Source organism: Chlamydotis macqueenii, chromosome 18 (assembly GCF_036417535.1).
Source record: "Chlamydotis macqueenii isolate bChlMac1 chromosome 18, bChlMac1.mat, whole genome shotgun sequence".
Lineage (NCBI taxonomy): Eukaryota > Metazoa > Chordata > Aves > Otidiformes > Otididae > Chlamydotis > Chlamydotis macqueenii.
Window position 1 is genome coordinate 4,498,524 of NC_141573.1, and position 20,561 is coordinate 4,519,084.

At 36.7% G+C, this 20,561-nt stretch overlaps 1 protein-coding gene across 2 annotated transcripts; it reads right to left on the reverse strand.

Annotated features, from left to right (window-relative positions):
- Positions 1–1,607: 1,607 nt before the first annotated feature.
- On the reverse strand, positions 1,608–20,348 carry ATAD5 (ATPase family AAA domain containing 5). Of its 2 annotated transcripts, none has more exons than XM_086762521.1 (23): positions 20,275–20,348; positions 17,530–19,331; positions 17,251–17,338; positions 16,969–17,133; positions 16,319–16,457; positions 15,755–15,839; positions 15,061–15,242; positions 14,111–14,268; positions 13,651–13,804; positions 13,118–13,411; positions 12,848–12,944; positions 11,895–11,977; positions 11,614–11,759; positions 11,347–11,497; positions 10,708–10,878; positions 9,593–9,711; positions 7,897–7,990; positions 7,599–7,663; positions 6,506–6,686; positions 5,532–5,716; positions 4,428–5,245; positions 3,100–3,264; positions 1,608–2,909 (listed from the first exon to the last, which is right to left on the reverse strand). In XM_086762521.1, the coding sequence occupies exons 1-23, from the start codon at positions 20,338–20,340 to the stop codon at positions 2,831–2,833; spliced, it is 5,487 nt and encodes a 1,828-aa protein (XP_086618647.1). In that variant the 5' UTR covers positions 20,341–20,348; the 3' UTR covers positions 1,608–2,830. The 2 variants fall into 2 exon arrangements, with proteins under 2 accessions (XP_086618647.1, XP_086618646.1); XM_086762520.1 differs by having other exon boundaries at positions 5,532–5,719.
- Positions 20,349–20,561: the final 213 nt, after the last annotated feature.

Genomic DNA, 20,561 nt, shown 5'->3' on the forward strand with positions numbered 1-20,561 from the left:
AATTTAGGCACTAAACAGTATTGTGTCTTCCATTTTCATTTTAATATTGTGAAGTCATGAAATAAAGGTGAGCAGCAGCTGAAAAGCTGAGTTGTTGAGCTACCCACCTAAAAGGTCTCTCTTCAGCACTTACCCTTTAAGAACTGTTGTATACTAGAATGTAAACATGGACTTAATTTTCCCCAGAGATAATTTTCTTGCAAGCCATACACTGAAGCTCTTTTGCTAGCGTTAATTTTTGTGTTGTCCTTACAAATCCTGTAAAATACAAAGGAGAACCCATACGACGCTTGCAAAATGGTTATATTCAAGACAACCTATAAACCCACCACCACAAAAAGCTGGCATTGGTCAGAAGCCCTGTGATTTTTCTTATAGTGTCATACTCAGATGGCTGAGCTTCAGCAACTTGGAAGGGACACGTCCTTCCCAGCCATCAAGATAAAAGCCCTGAAACAGGGCAAAATGTACAAAGACTGAGATAGTCTTGCTTGTAAAGGGATCCATCCATCCCCCTACTTCTACTCTGCATTAGTATTAAAACACCCTGTGCTTGCAAGAACACACCTAAGACTTAACTGCTTTTTTCTGTATTACTCATGGGATTGTAGAATAATGTCAACTTCATTTGCATTATAAAAAGAAACGGTGGAATGACAGTAAAAAGAAAGAAAAGCTTGATACTTGACTGAGCTTTCAGCAATAACAACCTATTTGTTTTTTAATGTTTTTAAATTATTGTACATCTAGTAATAACTACTGCTTAGATAGGATGCAGAGTCATTGTGAAACTGCAGGGTGGGTTTTTTTTAACTTGTAGTTTCACTGAATTCTTTGTTTATGTAGATTGCAGATATGGGTTTTGTCTTTTACCTTTCCAGGTATCTCCAGTCATTCTCAAGATGCCTGAAGCTGATTTTTATGTTTTGGAAGAAAATGTGTTTTCTGCTAAGCAGGGCCCAAACCATTGCAAGAAAACATTTTGAATCAAAGGTAGGAGACTTCCGCAGTACTGGAATGGATTTTGTGAAGCATTTCCTTTTAAGCAGAGTTAATCAAAACCAGCCCCAGATCTCTTTTCCTCAAGACCAGCCTGTCCCTCATAGAAATGGGCTTTCTTCCAGCATACAAAAGGTGCTCATGCTTGATTGATAAAAATGCAAAGTTGCTCATTGATCAAATAAATCATCGCAAGTTGATTTATCTTTCACTCAAACAAGCTTGAGTTGTTTTTATGTGGTAATTGCACACAAGTATCTTATCAGAAAGTGAAATACTTGAATTCCACCTTACTGTTCAGACTCCTTTTGGACACTGTAGCCTGGAGATTCTATAAAAAAAAAATTTAAGGCAATTATTAGAACCAGAGAGTTGACTTCAAAAGGAGACAAGTTCTCTCCCATTGATTTCTAGTTTATGTCTTTTAAATTACCCATGAATTTCCTAAAGTAATGATACTTTGCAGGGTCTGTTTCCAATTTACATAGGTCCCCACTCTAATCTAGTTAGATTGACATTGCCTTTATAAAGCAGTGAACAGATATACTTTTACATTGTTAATTAAAAAAAAAATATTTATTTTTACAAAAATGTACAGAAATTCTTAGACCATTGACACGGCAACACAACCCATTAAGATTTTAACAGCCACCACTTCATTTCATTCTTATTTGACAATTCTGGGATACCGAAAGAGTAAGCTAAAAAGATTATTATCAACAATGCAGAAGCTTAAAATAATTTACTGTTTTCATAAATATTTCTCATTCCTGAACATCTTTAAGACATGAAAAATATAAGATGAGAACAGAATGTACTAGAAAATGGCCTTCCTTATTATTACAGAAACATTGAGGTAAGTGGAGTACCACTGCATGGCACCAATCTGACTCAGTTTGAGGAAGAGAAACATGGAAAAGTGCATACTTAAAATATTTCCAGTTAAAAAACCCCGAAACATCTTTCAGGGACTGAAAACATTAAGTTTTAGGAGTCTTACTTTTCATACAACAGAAATATTCACAATTGTTGCAAAGTCTCACAAATTTATTGTATAAAACCATATTCAATCACAAATAATCAGGCTGAAGTCTTGTCAAATACAAAATGAAGTATAAAAATAGAACATAATATACAAGACTAAAGTAGTTAAATATTACTGAAACCAAAGTAACACTGGAATAATTGTTATTTACAAAGTCTTGCCTAATCTCCGAGTCCACCTTGAGCTACAGTCATAATTTCTCTACCTTTTTAGGAGATTAACATGCAGATCCGACAGCTGTAAATAATGAAATTAAGCTGATGTATACAAATATATGTACACTGAGGCACAGCGCTTTGTAAAGACTTTGTTACCCAGTCGTTATTGTGAAGAGTTGTTTTTAGTCATTTACATTTTAGAAGACTCGTTGCATCCTCTCCGTGCCCCCTCCCGCCCTGGGTTATTTAACACTTAACTGCAAATTAAGAAAGAAACAAGCTTATTTTAATAAAACAGTCTCCTCAGAAAAAAAGCTGCTCATTACAAAAGGACTTCTTGCTATGTGATACACAAATTACAGAGAAAGACAGTACAAAGTAGTCCCCATTGATTAGTTTGTGCATTTATTATTATAAATGCACTTACTGGACAAGCACCAAACCAACCCACGTTTCAGTTGTGGAGAGCAATATCATGACAATAGATATATACATTATTTTAAATACGTATAGAAATTTAATATACAAATGGCTCTGAATATACAATAAAATAATGTGGTTAAAAAAAAAAAAATCTAACTATGGTGAGAATACACCATTAGGCACAATATTTCTGGTGTTAGCAATTTTAAGGGAAGTCCAAAGCCAGACCGTTTATCATTTGTCTGGGTATTTCGAGATGAATCCCTTCAAGATAATGCAAGAACCTATAAAAAGAAAAGTAAAAGTGACTATAAGGGCACAAGGTTATTTCCAAACATGAGGCAACACTTTCATTATTTAGAGAAACAAGTGTTAGCCTTTCTTGTCCAGAATTATTTGACAAAGTATTTTATTAAAATTCTTAACTACCTTGTATATTCAAATGTAGCAAGATTTAGGAAAACCAAAACTTACCTTCTTTTAGTCTTCTCTTGCTCTTTAAGCTTCTCAGACCTACAGATACTGCGAAGAGTGGGGAGGTATTCAAGTACGCTGGCTTGCTTATTACCTAGGTTTAAAGGACTTCTGGAAAATACAGTTCTGATGACTGCCAGCCTCTTCTGAGCTTTTTTGTGAATACTAGAATGAAAAACAAAGCTTTATTGTTTCTTATTCAAGAATGTGCAGTCCTTATTTTGTTCCTTTAAGATCAAATCCACTGGTTTAAAATTCTGTTAAACATACTGATGTCCAAAACTGCATCCAAACGGATTAGATGCCTGCAAATTCTGATCGTGTGTTGCTTACACAGCATCACAAAGCTGCACTCGGACAGAAACAGAAGGAACAGTAGTTTGTTTGGCCAGTGCTCTTTGCTTAACTACAGAGTCTAATCTGGAAGGGACTCCACAATCTAGGTACGTGCGTGAGGTTGAGTATTATCTGTCAGACAATGTAACCAAAAGCATCTGTGGTCTTCAGAAATAAAGTGTCATGCAATTGGTATTTGCTAGAATGTCAATATCCAATCCAATGTATAACTCATGACACATTGGCCAAACGAGCACAGTTTGATGGTTAGATCCATTTTGACATTGCTCCTCTGGGGACTGACTTACAAAAATAGTAGACTCACCTGTTTTCCTATTCAGACCCTTGAATAGGTTTTATTCACCTATTATGCCAATTTCACATATGACAACTTGTTTATGTTAAAAATAACCTTTCATATCTACACTTGCTAGCAGCAATGTATTTTTTGATCTTTTATAGCACATTAAAGGTTATTCTTCTTTAGCATAAGTTACTACAAAAAATTTGCCATAGCTTTGCTCTGAATTTTGTTAGGTCTTCATCAAGCAATACCTATGCATTTAATACAAACTCAGTATGACCAAGCACTGGATGAAAAATTTGCATGTCCAGTACTTGCAGAATCCATTTCAGCCCATCTGTCTGTCTTGAAAAAGCCATTCCTCTTGGGTTTTGTTATTCTTTTGGGGGTGGGTGGTGGTGTTTGTTCACTTTTGAAGTAAATAGACTAGATTAAGGCTACCATTCCTGAACAACATTATAGTCAGGCTATTCAAACAAGAAAAGTAACTTTCTGCAGAGATTGCCAAGAAGTTAATTTAAGCTTCTACAAGCAAAATGAGCAATGTATTCCAGCATTTTGAGACACGCTGACAACACTCACATTGGTACGAATGTGTATACATAGTATCTGAAACAGTCCTACACCCTGTGAAATGCTCTTCTTGAAATAACTGCATTATATTCCAGAAATATTAGCAAAGTCTTACCTTGAATCAGCAGACTGACTGAAGGATACATCATTTCTTGTGTTTGAAATATGCAAAGTAAGTCCCTCCAGTTGATCACTTTCAGGTGTTTTACTGGTACTCAAAGAGGATTCCAAGTTTCGTGAAATACTAACGGAACATTTGTTAAAACTGAGTGCTTCAATAGCTGCCTTTATTTCACTACAGCTCTGGAAACTCCACCAATCAGTATTTTCTATACTGAATTCATCACAAAGACCATTTTTGATTTTGCCATTTGTCCAGTTAAATCCTTCATCTTTAGAAAACTCCAGTGGTTCCTTGGTGTTAGTGTTTACACAGCAATCCAAGAAAGACATGTTCTCCACAAATTCAGTCAGTGAATTCAGACACTGAAAAACAAAAGCAGACCTTTTCTCATTGGCTGAGGTTTTCGTTTCAATTTCTTTTTCCTTTTTGTTCATCAACAATTTTGATTCCTCTTTATTCACTCCAGCACATGATGTTGGACTATTTGATGGCAAAGTTATGAATTCAGATGAATAGTTCAGTCCAGTATCAAAGAGATCACTATCATCCAATACATCAAGCCTTTTCTGGTTCTTTGTCTTTTTAGACTTTTTTCCAGAGCGATAACAGTTAGTAGATCTGTTTTTTGAAGAAACTATGGTAGTCCTTTCAAGTACAGAGTTTGAGGCTTCAGATTGGTTTGAAAGAACTTGCACTGGTAAGGGAAGAATAAGTTCAAGATTACTATATACAAAATCCACTTTCTTCATCTGGAATTCTGTGAGAAGCTGCATCAATTTATTCCATTTCTCCATGGTTGTGATTTTGTGCTGTAAAATAATAATTGTGAAAAATTTATTAATACATTAAAAATATATGTACTTAATAAAACTCTTATTACAGAAAATCTCACACTCCTGTCTTTGTGTTTATGAGGCAAGGGACTGTTTTGCTTGCAGGAGACTGCTCCAGTTCAGATTTTGCTTAATAACGATACAAACTCCTAATTTCTACTACAAGCCTTTTCAAAGAGATTTGCCTCTAAGAAGATGCTATTTATAGCGATGATTACACTCAGTGTCATTCAAAGTATTAGCTAGTCAACTACAAAAATACCTTAAGAAATGTAAACAAGTCTTCTGAAGGCAACAGGATATTCTTAAGGCCAAGCAGTGTCTCTACACAGCCTGTATCACATTTTGGAAACTCCTGAAGACGCGCATCAGCTTGAGAAAAATCACTCTTGGAATCAGTAGTCTTTTCAGAATGAATTGCGTGATCTGCTTGATTTGTCTCATCTCCTGCTGCACAAAGATAACATGTTTTACTTGAAAAGAAGCAACTGCATCATGAAATTGATTTTTTCCCTCTCTTTGCCTCAATTCCTTTTGTAAAGGATACCTTAACTGTTGCCTCTTGCTGCAGTTCTGAATGCATGTAGCAACTGAAAGTAGTCCTTCCCATCCCCATTCATCATCCTCATTTAATTTCTTTAAGTGTCACCACTTTGCCTGCTCTCCCTTCTTTGCAAGCCACCATTTGAAAGTCTGTTCTTCCTTTTACGCCCCAGTCTAGTCTCTCTGTTGCTCGCTCACACGCTGCCTCACACACCGACACGTGTTGAGGTTACTCTTCCTATATCCTTTGGGACCAAGTTCTTACCCTTGCTGTCTGCTTGCTAGCTGTCCAATTTTTCTCCCTTTTTCAGTTCTGCTTCTTCTGGATGTATCACCTACAACTCAGCTAAACGGATAAAGAACTGCAAACCCTGAGTTGAAGGGAAACTACTACTGGTTCCCTGCTTTGCCCACTTTTGCTACTCAGAAGAGTAAAGGGAGATAATTAGGTACCATAATGATGGGTAATAAACAGGTGAAATAAAACCCAAACTTTTAGTTTGTTGTGCATATATACAAGGCTTTTAAGTAGCAAAAAAAAAAAAAACCCACCAAACCCAAAACTCTAACCAAATGTTTAGGAGTCTTACAGAAAGTTATCATCTATTCATACATGTCTAAGAACAGCTTGTTTTAATCAGATTCCTGTTAAGATGGAGAATTACTTTTTAAAATTAAATTAAATCAACCTACCATGATGTGCCACACATTTATCTTTCAAGTATCCACCTCCACTTCTAACCCAAAATTGTAAGTAGAGAACGCTTTGTCTGATATCACAGTTATTTGTGGTTAACAGAGCAGCTAAGTCTTTTACATCCGTTCGTAGATTCTCAGCCAGGCACAGCACTTGAAGATAGCTAGCAGCATTTATCTAAACAGAAGTTAGACAAAGACCACTCAACACAACTCCTACCAATCAGACTGCATAAGTCACACAGAAGCAAATTATTCTACTTATGCTTGCAATAGCTTTTTCCTTTTAATACAGAAGATTAGTTTATTAAATTACAGTTACGTTAAAACCTCTATTGAAAAGCAGAACACTCTACCAAATCTATACAGTCCATGTCAGAGAATTAAGTTCAGTTTAGAAATTCAACTCATTAAAAACAAAAAACCATATTCTGCTTATGCTCCTGAAACCATGTATATCTTGCTTCTCATCACCTGTGAATAGATTTTAGTGAACTATATTCACTTGTAAGGTTTTTCTTTCTTTCTTTCAACTCTGCAATTTTCTGGTAGCCTAAAAGACTTTCAATCTCACATTAAAAAAAATTCCCATCTCTAAAGTTAGTTCCTTCTGATTCTCATTTATTTAGGTTTGTCATATAATTACATAGCTGCAAATAAAGATATTTGCTATACAGAATACTAGTGTTTACATTAAAGGAATAACCCATAATTCTTCTAGAATAGTTTATATACTTTTTAATGAAAGAACCAATACTGCCGTAGTCAGCCTTCAGATCAAAACTATTAGATGTGTCATCTATGAAATTATTTACTACATCCTAAAAACTAAATTAAGTGATGTTCTTATTGTAGTTCTCTGAAACACTAAATGGCTAGGAAAATAAATCTTCCATGCTATTAAAAAACTCTACATGTGAAGATAAATACATCCTACACATCCTTGCATAAAACCTGAAAAAACAGTCTTCTGATGAAACAGATATGTTACGTCAGATAAATATAAAACTACACCAACAATGAAATGCGAAACTTAAGTTAGCTGACAATTACGTGCTTAGGATGTATCTGCATTTCCAAACAGACTTACCAAGGAAGGGGTTCTAAAATTGATCTCTTCAAAATAGCCATCAAACATTAAGCTGAATGTTGGATCTGTATAAAGAGATACAAGTGAACTGTCACAATGCTGTGTTCAAAACTAATTGTTCTTGTTACCCAGTAGAGCAGCTAGTATCTTTATCCAAATACTAAAATACTCGCTTTAAAGTCTCCACTCATCTAGTTTTACATTTAGGAGCTGTATTCAGCCATCACCCTTTAAACCATCTTATTAAAAGAAGCTCTTCTGTCCGTAAGGCCCAGTTACTGTAACAAACACTACTCACCGTTGGTAGTAAGAATTACAGGTCTCTTTGCAGTTGCCATGAATGTCTTTATGGCATTTAGAAATCCTGCATCTTCATCAAATATTATATCTACCTATAGAAAACAAATGAAGGGCAAAATATCAATAGCTTTAACAACAGCTACAAGCTGTGAAGGCAGTCACACCGTTAACCACTGAGTGAGGCTTAACATTAATACAGATTTCTTGAACGTGCATGGGCATACATGCTTCAGGTAAAGTTCACTTGTTAGCACACAGTGCTTTGATCAGTCTGCCATGCTGAAGCTTACAAAATCACAGGCTGGTTGAGCCTGGAAGGGACCTCGAGGTCAACACGTCCAACTCCCCTGCTCAAGCTGGGTCACTTAGAGCAGGTTGCCCAGGACCATGTCCAGGTGGCTTTTGAAGTTTACTTTTTTTCTTTTTAACAGAATTGCACCAGTGATCTGTATGATCAATCATTTAACAACACTGCTACACCTCTATTTACTTAAATTACATTCTTGGATGTAACTTTGTATTCTTAGTTTAAGATTCAAAGACATTTTGGGGCAAGAAGTTGAAGAAAAGAAGAATTTAATGTGGGCTTATATATTGTAATTACTGCGGTGTTAATGGTGACTTTTAAAGTGTCTCAGTGTATGCAAGTGGTGTAAAATCATAAACCAACACTTTTGACATAATTAAAATAATTAAACTAGCAGAATCCTGCAAACTGTTCCAACAGTGAACAACTGTTGATAGATGATAGTTTCTTTATCTTTTAAACTAAATTGGTAAAATAGTGATCTATGGTTAAAAAAAGTACTCATGAGGACGAAATGGAGAATGGATCGAAAGCAGCCCTGAGGAGAAGGACTTGGGGGTTCTGGTGGATGAGAAGCTCAACATGGGTTGGCATTGTGCGCTTGCAGCCCAGAAGGCCAACCACATCCTGGGCTGCATCGAAAAGCAGCGTGGCCAGCAGGTCGGGAGAGGGGATTCTGCCCCTCTACTCTGCTCTCGTGAGACCCCACTTGCAGCACTGTGTCCAGCTCTGGAGCCTCCAACATAGGAGAACATGGACCTGTTGGAGCAAGAACAGAGGAGGCCACAAAAGTGATGAGAGGGCTGGAGCACCTCTCCTGTGAGGACAGGCTGAGAGAGTTGGGGCTGTTCAGCCTGGAGAAGAGGAGGCTCTGGGGAGACCTGATAGTGGCCTTCCAGTGCCTAAAGGGGGCCTACAAGAAAGACGAGGAGAAACTCTTCAGCAGGGCCTGTTGTGATAGCACAAGGGGTAATGGTTTTAAAGTAGAAGGAGATAGATTCAGACTGGACATAAGGAAAAAAAAAAGTCTTTTACAATGAGGGTGGTGGAACCCTGGCCCAGGATGCCCAGAGAGGCGGTGGATGCCCCATCCCTGGAAACATTCCAGGCCAGGTTGGACGGGGCTCTGAGCAACCTGATCTGGTTGGAGATGTCCCTGCTCCTTGCAGGGGGGTTGGACTAGACAACCTTTAAGGGTCCCTTCCAACACGAATCATTCTATGATTCTATGATAAACCACTAAACATTGAATTAATCTTTAAGAAGTTGATAATGCTCACACTTTAATCTACCTAGAAGTCTCAAGGAGGAAAGGAAAAAAAAGTTAAGTTATTTAAACATAATGAAACCGTCTTGCTCACATAAATATATTTCACAGGAATTTTACCTCTTCAAAAAGAATGAGAGATGTTGCACTTTTTCTATTGTATTCTCCTCCTTCTACTTCTTTGTTTAGTGACTTAATTTGAGCATCTTTCTTTTCTTCACATGAATCCTGAGTATCTCCTGCAGATGGGCAAAGAATCAAGCAGGAAGTAAAGCAGGACAGAAACCATTTAATACGCATTCTAAACAGTGGTTTCAAAAACTCCCCATGTACAAACTGCTTAAGAAAATCTATAGCGACACAAAACCTTAGAAATCTGTCTTAAATCCTTTTCTGATGTCTCTTGTTTAAAAGAAAATTGAAAAAAAAAATTGCTGGGAATTCAACAGTGTTTGGTGAAGGGCTGACTATTTGTAAAATTAATTCTGCACCTAACCTGTTTGTGACCCATCGTGTCTCCGGGGCATGGAGTAGACACAAGTCCTGGAAGACAATGCAGTATGATTGCCTGAAAAGGCAAGGACTAGACTTGATTGGCCCACTTCTATTCAGCACTTTGCCCATGCATTCTTCTCTACTGTCTGTGCAAAAATACCAGTTGTCCAAATATATTATTTCCTTTCTAAAATCCTGTCTTTAACGCTTCCTGATTCCATGAAACATTTGGAAGTGTATCTTCCATTGTTAAGATGACTCAAATATTTCAGTGTGCCCTACTACGTATTAAAACCCACAGCCTGTAATCAAACATTTATTGGCTTTACGGGACTTCATAATTCTGTGGCGGTCATTTTGATGCATATCTACCACCCAGCACAATGACCATTCCACACCAATCTGAAACAAGCACTGAGGTAATATAAAGGTGTGTTTATCTAGAGACAGTTTTTAATTTATGTTCTCTTACCTAAATGCTCTGAAAAACAAAAAACAAAACCAAACAACTAAGAAAAGCCTACTGAACTTCAGATTGTCTGTACCCTAGTTAACTCTCCTGTAACACAGAGTAATGACTACTTCCTATATAGTTAAGTGTACCTGAGATGCATTAAATAACTCGTCAGCTGTCAGAGTGTAGTAAGTGTGCTCTACTCTTTTCTCCACATACAGAGTAGTACATACAGTGTAGCTTTTCCATCTCCAAAGGTAACGAGTTATTAAATAGTGATACCTACCTTTGTTTTTTTCTTGAGCTGTTACTGCTCCATCATTACCTTTACGTTTGGAAGAAATTTTGAAATAGTTTGCAAGTGTTTTAGGGGGTAAGCTTCTTTTCAGTCCTGCTCCTTTTGGTGACAGCGGAGGTTTTCTTGGTGAAATAACTTTCTTTGGAGAATACATTTTTTCTGCAAGATAGGTTTTATATTAAACTTAAGCTGGAAATGTAATCTTGACATTTCTCAGGCAAATTTAGAGCCAATCTGTACTGATTTCTACTTATTTTACTTTTCTCCTGCTACAGGAAAAGATTTCTGTTCACTTTTCTATTCAAGTGCCATAGCACTTACTCCACCACTACAGAAATAACTTAAGATAATCAAGAGTCAGTCATTTTGATGAAGTGAGTATTTAATTTGGTGTGTAGTTGTGTTAACCAACAGAGCATTTATTATTATTATGTCCAGATAAGCTGAAATTTGCAATTTGTTATCTTTTTTAAACAAGTGATGTCTAAAAATTGTTTTGGGAACTCAGTTCCAAAAACAAACAAACAAACAAAAAAAAACCCAACCAAAACAAACAAACAAACAAAAAAACCCCAATCAAACCAAACCCAGCCAAACAAAAAACCCAGATATAACCATGAAACTTACTTGGTGACCTGGCACTGTTACAACTGTTAAAAAAGCAAGGCTTATGTGCATTAATGCCTTTTTTGTCCACTTGATGAGACTGAGTAGCTTCTTTTAGTTGAGACAGTATCTGTCTACCACTACGCTGGCAAGAGGCATTGACTTCAAATATCTGCAATGGTATTTCATTTATATTAAAAAAAAAGTTTAGACATCTTGTATTATGAATGCTTTCATATCACTAGTTACAAATAAGAAAAATAGCAGTGAGGAAAGGACTCCACAAACCTTAAACCCAAGCTCCTGAGCACAAGCATATACTGCAGCGGTTTTCCCCACTCCCGGTGGACCAGTTATCAGAACTGTATTGCAAAGGCTAGTCTCTTCCTCAGCATCAGATTTATAATCTTTAAAGTCAAGGCTGTCCAAAGAATCTGTAGAATTATTGAAAAGAAAGAAAAAAAAAAAGAAAAAAAAAAGGACTGTTCATACCATTATCAATTCATGTCATTTTTATGCCAACTTTAACAAAGAGAAGCTATATATATTATTTTTAATTCTATTAGCACCTTGATGCTCTTTGTCCTCCTTTTCCGCTTTCTGATTTCTTTTTTCTTCCCAATCGGCTCTTTTTTTCCATTCTTTTAACCAACTATAAAAGGAAGGAACAGAACAAAAAATAAAAGTTACTGCTGAATAAAGTGAACCAAAAATCAGATGGAACAGAACATAAAACCAGGGGACACCAACCACTTGTTATCCTTTTCAGAAACTTATAAAATTCCTTTAGGATTAAGAAAAAAAAAATTCAATTCCAGGGTTTGTTTGATTCTTTTGTAAAACAGGATTCCTTATTTGTTCTCTGTTCTATTACTTGATTGGTATAAAACCAAGTCACTTATTGAGCTACTTAAACTCTGGAAAATGTTTTATCATTCATAGTTTAGTGCTGTTTGTCAGATGGATCTTTAAATTCTGCATTAGAGCCACAACAATAACTTAAACCCACACAGAAAACGCAACCGAAAGCACAACATATTAGATGTACTTGAGTGCTAAATTACTGTCAAAAGCAGAGGCAGTGCATCAAGATCAGGATCAGCCACACTTGCAGGGAAGTATACGCAGGTAGTGAGATAAGTTGCTGTATCTCACGCATAGTGCGCAAGCCTAAGTACCTGACAAAAATATTTTTTTTACTAACATTGTAAGGTCATTAGTTACTTATTTCATTCTAGCTCACAGCCTAATGTAGCATTTAATCTGTGTTTTTGTTTTGTACTGTATCATACAAGCTATAGAGGTGTTACTGTAAAAGAAACAATGAACAAAAGATCTTTCACACTAACTCACAATTTGTTTCTGCAACTTTTTGTAAGTAAACCAAAAGAAAAGCCACAAACATACAGCCTGTAAGTGTTATTCAAGCACACTGTAAAATAACTGACGTCACTCATTTGAGCATAATCAAGTAATAGGATGTTTTGAGTTATTTTAATGGATCCATACTCCCACTTCTGACCTGTGTAGCCTTTCAATTTCTTTCTTGTTCCCTACAAGTTCACTGGAATCTTGAGGCTGATATTTTTCTGTCCAGAGCATGTCTTCCTTTTCAACACCTACAGAAAAAACCAACAGTTTTTAAATAGTTCTTCATCCAAAAGAGCTGATCAAGTCTAGTAGAATATTAAGACTAGATATGATTTTTGCATCCCAGTGGAAAACTGACATACATTATATATAACTCTCTTTGCATTGAGGAAATGTAAAGTCAGACAGGAAATGTAGTTACCTGAAAGTGCATTTGGCTCTGATAAATATTCAGTGTCTTCTGTCATAACATCTGGTTTCTGGGTCCTGTTTTTTCCCAAATTTATTGCTTGTCCTGTCTCTGCTTTTTTTTCTCCAGATACAGGAGAAATAAGGTTCCTGGCAATTCTGGATTTTATTTCAGTCTCTGTACCTTCAATTTGTTTTCTTCTTTTTGATTTGTGGTCTTCTGTTTCTTTCCTTTTCCTCTTAGTTTCCTTCCAATTGTCAGAACGTTTCTGATTTACCTCAGAGTTTGCAGTGCCATCTCCGCTTTCTAAGGAAAAAAAAAAAAAAAAAAAAAATCACATAAGTTTAAAATTTTAAGTTATGTCCATTACAGTCATATGTTTGCTTAAGACATATTTGAAGAATTTGGTCAAAATTACGTAAAATATGAGGACCAATTTATTTCCAACAACAGTATTCCTTCACAGAAACATTTCTGGCAATTCCAAGTTGCCCTTTTATGTCAGAGAGTAAGCATGTTTATTTTTCCCTATGTATATTACTAACCTTGTATACTGTTTTCAAAAACCAGCTGTTCTGTTTGCTTTTTCAGAAACTTGTAGAAGTATTTTCTCACAGGAAATTGAGAATTAGAAGACGTGATCTCATCTAGTAAATCTTTCCTGGATGTATCAGGAAAAATTGGTCGGTGGCCAGAAAGCTGAAACAGACACACATGCAAAATTATTACTCAAAAATATTACACAGAATAACAACGACATTTTTTCATAATTTAAATTGGTAGCTGTCTTGTTAAACTCAGAAATTAACAGGAAGCCTTGAGAATTGCTAAACGTTATGATGCAGAATGGGTAAATCACACACAAGGGAAAAAAAAAAATCCAGGACTACACAGATTCAAACGACAAGATTTTTTAAAACAACAGAAGTCCTAACAAGTAACAAAACAAGTTCAATTTTCTTTTCATTTTTCTTGTAACATAAGTCCCCATTTTAAAGTACTAACCACACGTGCAGAACAGTTTCTGGTTAGTTCTGAATTCACAGTGGAAAATTCACCAAGTGAGAGAGTTATTTTTGTGACATTAGTGACTTCAGTATTCAGTTTTCTTAGCTTAGTTAATAGAGGACACGATGGTGATTTCAATTTCCACATTGGATAACCTACAGAAGAACCCCCACCAAAAACAAAACAACAAGAGAAAACTTTTGTTAACAGTGATACAGTCACAGACAAAACCATCCCACAGTAAATAAGAGTAAATGCTCTTTAAATTACAGCTTTATCACATCAAAGCTAAGCTTGTTTAACTTAGACTGGATCAATTTTTTATCTTTATGAGTTCTGCCTCCCACAAGCAGAACAAATGTGCACATATTTGCATACAGGATTTCTCCAGTAAGTTGCTCCTGGGCTCTGCTTGCTCTAAATAACCACCTGTGCCCTCACCAGGTCTCTGTAGGACAGATGCTCACCAAGGATTTTGCTTGTTTATTGGTTGGTCTGCAAATACAAACTCTGTTAAGAGGTATTCTACCTTCTGCTTTTCTGTCATGCCCTTTCCTAAGAACATTGCAGCACACTCCCTCAGTTAGTGGGAAGAAATGGGCTGTGTTTTGCTCTTCTGAGAAATATTTTGCCTTTGTCAGAAGGAAATGGTTTCTGGCCCAGTCAGTCCAACATGACCTTTATTCTCCAAACTGGAACTTGAAAGACTAACTTTTTGACTAAATATTACAAATTTTGCATCCCCACCCATAAATATATATTACTTCATAATCAATTTAATTTGTAAATTTTGTAATCAAAAGCATCTCACTTAGTGTGACGAGAACAAGAGGGAACTACCAATTTTTCCAGTTATAACAGTAAGTTCTGCTCTTCAAGTTTATTTTCTGCACAGATTTACTAGAAATTATTATATACATTTAAACAATGGCTGAACAAAAGCTTACAGTCATCCTTTTGCTGTACATGGACAACAGTCTGAAAACAGGAACTTGCAAGAGAGTACGCTTCCATTGCTGCTGCTTTCTTTGCAATCTGTCTTTTCAGTGACTCTGGCAATCCACTCATCAAGAATTCACGTTTTGCTCTGAACTGATCATCATCTTGAGAATTTTCAGACGCATCTTGGCTTTAATGAAAATAGAAATTAAAAAAAAAACCAAAACAAACCCAACCAAAAAAACCAACCACATTAGAACTACCAGCTATGTAAGGCTTACAACAGAATTTAATCACATTTATTTGTACACATCATTTAGAAATAGTCTGGGAGAACTGCTAAAATTAATTTAAAAGTAGTATGTTTACATTTATTTTTAAATTCTGTGTTAGAGATTTTTATTTAAAAATAATCCTCTTTGGTTTTGTATTTTTATATGCAATTTAGGATTTCTTTTTAATCAGCCATCAATTACATTTTCAACCATCTAAAATAGCTCCACAATGGCTGAAGAAACAACTCAAAAAAAAAAAAAAACAACCCAAAATTTTGCAAGCAGATTAACATATTGGTCATTATGAAAAACATGAACATTTATGTCACATTTCAATAAGTGTATTTAAATTTGTAAAATGAGAAAATGTTAAAGGAGCCTTGAAATGTATTTTGATTCTTAAGCAACTGCAATCTTGAAAACTGACCTGCTTTCATCAAAGATCACAATTGGTTCACGTGCAGAGTTCTGAGCATTTCTGCCTAGCATGGAAGCTGGATATCCCAGTTTTCCTTTAAAAAGAAAAAAAAAAAATCATGATTAGATTAGCATTAATATAGAATTCAAACCTTGCTTCTCTGTTCACTATCTATATTTAATAGCATGAGGGATTCTCCTTTCGTTAAGGGAAAGCTGAGTGTTTTAATAAAATTCATTATAGTTTTATTTCTAGTTATTTCATCACTAGAGGCGTTATTTTTGGTAACGTTAAAAAAAATCCTTACATTAGAAGCCAACAAAACATGGTATACTATTGGCATTTTTTTAAACAAACATAGTTTTCCCTGAATGAAGAAAAAATCAAAGCAGCACATGTAAATAACCTCTCCACTATTAACTTATGTTATAAAAATAAAAGGTATATATTGGAATAGTATATAAAAAAAACAGAATAAACAAAAAATGTACTGCAAAGGCAGCTTTACAAAATAAATTTATAATAGTCAATAACTGTAATAAAAATTACATATATTCAGTAAACCCCAATTACCACTTGAGTTCTTTGCAACCTTCAAGTTTCTAGACTTTTTCCCCAAAACATCATTTAAGCTCCGAAGATTTTTTTGCTTCACATTTTGCACTGTAGTAGTGGAATTACTCAGGCTTGATTCTAAAATTACTACTGATTCCTAGAGGGAAAGCAAATAAAATAAGAAAGTAAACACAACTTATCCTCCTTTATTAACTGTACAATTTAGTGATGGATTTAGTACTGAGAAAACAGAAGAAACTCCTAGAGAGCTTAGAAGTTTGCAAATATCATGTGAAGATTATATAATACTTTTATTACTGTTGTTTACACAGAAATAGTATATAGACTATATATTATAATGCCAGAATTACTCTCACCTAAATTTAAATGTCTAAAACATACACACTTGAAACAGACAGCTTGCTATCTGTTAGGAAAGAGAAACAGTCACTTCTGAAGTGGGACCCTCTGCTGCATTTTATAGGTCTGCATTAGGATGAGCTTTCTAGTCTATGCCTGGCAGTTATGTTACTATTTGACATTTACCATACCATTGCATAGATATCTACCTTATTTGATTCTTTAAAAGAAATGTTTACAAGATAAAAAACATTTTTGTTGCCTAAATTAATAGCAAAATTTTTCCCCTATGAAGCATAGAGGCTTACTTCATTTTCTTGCATTTTTTTCTTTTCAGCAAGAGCTTGCTGTCGAGATGAGCGCCTCACAGGAGTTGGTAAGTCTTCATTAGCCTTTGATCTGTTATGCTGTATAGCCTTTGCTTTTTCAATCAGCTGTTTTGCTTTCGATAAGTTTTTAGAAGTGGAACTCATCTGTTAATAAAGTACAGAAGAACCAAAATACTTAGCAATTAGTAGCAATGTACTTAGTGCCTTATGTACATATAGTAAATGACAAAATACTGAAACACAAACTGTTACCTAAATTACCTTTATATTTTTGGAGTTAAACTCTTCATTTTTCATCTCTTCAGCTTTATTTGATTTTGTAGTTGCACTGATACGTGTAAACCTCATTCTAAGTAGGGAAAAAATATTATGAAATGATTACTTTTTAATAAAGGGAGATGTACTCTCAGTCTCATTTTCAAAAGCCTTAAAAATATATACATGCAGCTTTCGTACACATTCCAATCAATCTGTAATTATGTCTTACTCTTAAAATACTTGCAAAATACAAAAAGGTGGAATATACTCTGAAATACTTACCTTATTGGGCTGTTTCCAGCAAAGGGCACGGTAATCACCTCAGCTTTATACAAGTTACTTTTCTTCAAGGATCGCTTGCTTGCTTTTGGTGTAGAAGTCTGAAAAGGACAGCCTCTTAATTCATCTTCAGAAAAGGTATTTTTAATCCTGGTTTTTTTAGGTGTAACGTTTTTTGATGTCTTGATTTTCTTCTGCCTTAAACTCCTCCTTAACTCATTCACTTTTGGACTTGATGAAATTCTTACATCTGAGGTGTTTTCATCACTAAGAACATTAGCTCCTGAATTCTCACCTTCACTGTAATTGCTAGTATTTGAGACATTTGTTTTCTTAGTTTCTGAAGCCTTCCTTCTTCTGTTTCTTTTTTTCTGAGACTTCTTAGATCTTTTGGGTTTAGTTCTATTGTTTTTGAGACTAGAATATGTATGTTTGTCCACATAATCTTCTGGTACTCCACTTTCTAATCCTTTATTGGAAGCAATGTCATCTTCAGGTCCTTCTTTTTCTTTGGAGGACTTTCTGATGGCTTGCTTTTGTTTTCCAGGTGCCTTTTTAACTCCACTTTTTATTCCATCTGATGCCGGTTGTCTAAACGCCTTCATAAACTGATGCCTTTCTTCCAGAGTACATTTTGGCTTCAAAGAATCTGACCCTGCAGTCTCTAGTACAGCTAACTCCAATTCTTCTTCCTCAATAACTACATTAGATTTTCTTTTCTGAGTAACCTGCTCAGTCTGTTCACTGTCCAAGAGGGGTGGGCTACTTTCTTTTTCCTCTACACATCCTTTCTGCTTCAAAAAAATGGAAGCTATTTTCCTAGAGCCTTTTTGCTCCTTATGTAAAGGAGCTAATTTGGGGGGAATGGAATGAACTTGTGCAAGGACAGTTACTGTTCTAAGTGGTAGCTGTTGAGATTCCTCACACTTTTCCGGGTCACCGATACTATCACTTCTGTCCGTTTCATTTGCTGTAGCAGAATTGTCCATTGTTGGCTTTGTGTCTTCTTCAACATGGTCTACATTATTTTCTTTCTGACTCTTCAAGAAGTCCTCAAATGACACCGTTATTATACTATTATTTACCTGTGACGTCTTATCATGCACAGGAACTTCAAAACTGGAGTCACTAATAACAGCGTCACACTCTGCTGTTGTAGGAGATACCATCTTTTTCTTGTCTTCAGTTTCCTTTTTCCACTTTTCATTCAGCTGGTTTTCAGAAGAAAAACTTTCAGACAAATCCATACTTACTTTGTGCTTCCTCTTCCTTGATTTTCTTATACTATTTTTTGTTGCATTTATTTCAGAACTAACTTTCTTTGCATTTTTTCTGCAGATGACAGCATTTGAGAAGTTCTCTCTTTGCACATTGTCTTCTGCTAGTTCTTTTGCTGATTTTTGGTCAACTAAAGTACAAGTAGCAATAAAATCATTATTGTCTTGTTTCAGTGCTGTTGTTTCTCTGTTGTCATCACTACTAATTTCTATTTCATGTTCATTCTCAGATTCTTTCATCTCTTTGAGTTTATTATTTAAATTAAGTCTCTTTCCTTTCCCCTTCCGCTTTAAAGGTGGTTTAAAAGGTAACTTACAGTCTTTGTCATCAGCATCCAACGGTGCTTTATTTTCTCCAGCTACAACTGGTAATGTAGCTTTCTCAGTTACAGATGTCTTTTTAAAATAATCCAATATATTGTTGGGTTTTGGTGGTGAAAACACTTTATCCACTGGTTTTGTTAATGGCGAAAAATATCTTGTGATTGTTTTCACAGAAGTATCTTCCTCTCGCCGTTTCTTGCATGGCTATAAAAAAGTTCAACATTAATCTTAGTCTTGAAAAATTTAAGATGACTTAGTACGGTAATATAAAGCAGTACAGTATCTGCAGTATATATTATCGACATTAGTACTTTTTCAGAGGATAAAAAACTCATGTCAATGCCCTAAGAGCGTGTGCACATCAACTTCATCTCCATGTTTTCAAAAGCCATCTAAGCTTGAAATAAATATTCTGCCATTTCAAAAAAAAATAAAAATCCCATGTAGATTTGAGACCGCCACAACTGAAAGTGACCACAAGGTCTTCAGAACAGCTCTCCAGAGAGCTCATAATACGAGAGTTTAGAAAGTCTACTTCAGTTCAGATGATCTACCTATTGGTTAGCTTGAGATGTTCATCAGAGCATTTGTAGGGCACTCGGAGGATTCCGTAAAGATGTATGATCCTACCGTAAACACCTGACATATCTGAGGAAGAAACTATACCCTTTAAAACACTCAAAGAAAATAAATACAAGGGAATTCATATCTCATAATTCAAACTATAAAATAATAGATTTGTACAAGTTCAAGAAAGATGTCTCACAAAGACTTCAATAACTCCCCTAGTTTATAAAAACCTGAACTCTTCCGAAATCACATCACCTGAAACGGAGAACGCTTCTTCCCAAAGCTACCGGGGGCTCCGCCGGGGCGCCCAAGAAGGCATTTCATGACAGCCCGGCCCGGGGGCTGCGCCGCGCTCCCGAGCGCCGACCGTCCGGCTGCCACCGAGGGCGCGGCGCCGGGCACCGGGCTGGGCACCCCCGTTCCGCCCCGGCGCCCTCTGACGCCTCCCCCGTTTCCCCAGGCGCGCTGTGACAAGCGCGACCGACCAAGGGGGGATCCCTCCGCGCCCCCCGCCCCGCTGCACCCCCGAGACGGCCGCCAGCCCCCTCTCCGCCCTCACAGCGCTCCGCCTCCGCACCTGAGCGTCGCCGTCTTTCCCGAGGAGGGAGGCGGCCGCCGCGGCCACGGCGACCCTGCCCACCATGCCCCGGTTGCTGGCGGGGAGCGGAGCCCTCAGCCGCGGGGGGAGGCGCTCGCTATCGCCATGGAGCGGCCCCGCCACAGCCCGCGCGCCCGATGGCCGCCGCCGCCGCCGCCTGTCAGGAGCGAGGGCCAGGCGGGCAGAAAAGCGCGCGCGGGACAAGATTCAGACCTCCGCGCGGAAGGGGGCGGTGCCGCCGCGCGCCCACGTGACCCACCCGCGCT

Coding starts and splice junctions, on each gene's coding strand:
- ATAD5 (XM_086762520.1), bottom strand. CDS start 20,340: ATGGTGGGCAGGGTCGCCGTGGCCGCGGCGGCCGCCTCCCTCCTCGGG. Junction 15,243..15,754: donor GTGATCTTTGATGAAAGCAG/GTCAGTTTTCAA, acceptor TTTTCATTAAAG/CCAAGATGCGTCTGAAAATT. Junction 2,910..3,099: donor CAAGAGAAGACTAAAAGAAG/GTAAGTTTTGGT, acceptor TTCTTTTTATAG/GTTCTTGCATTATCTTGAAG.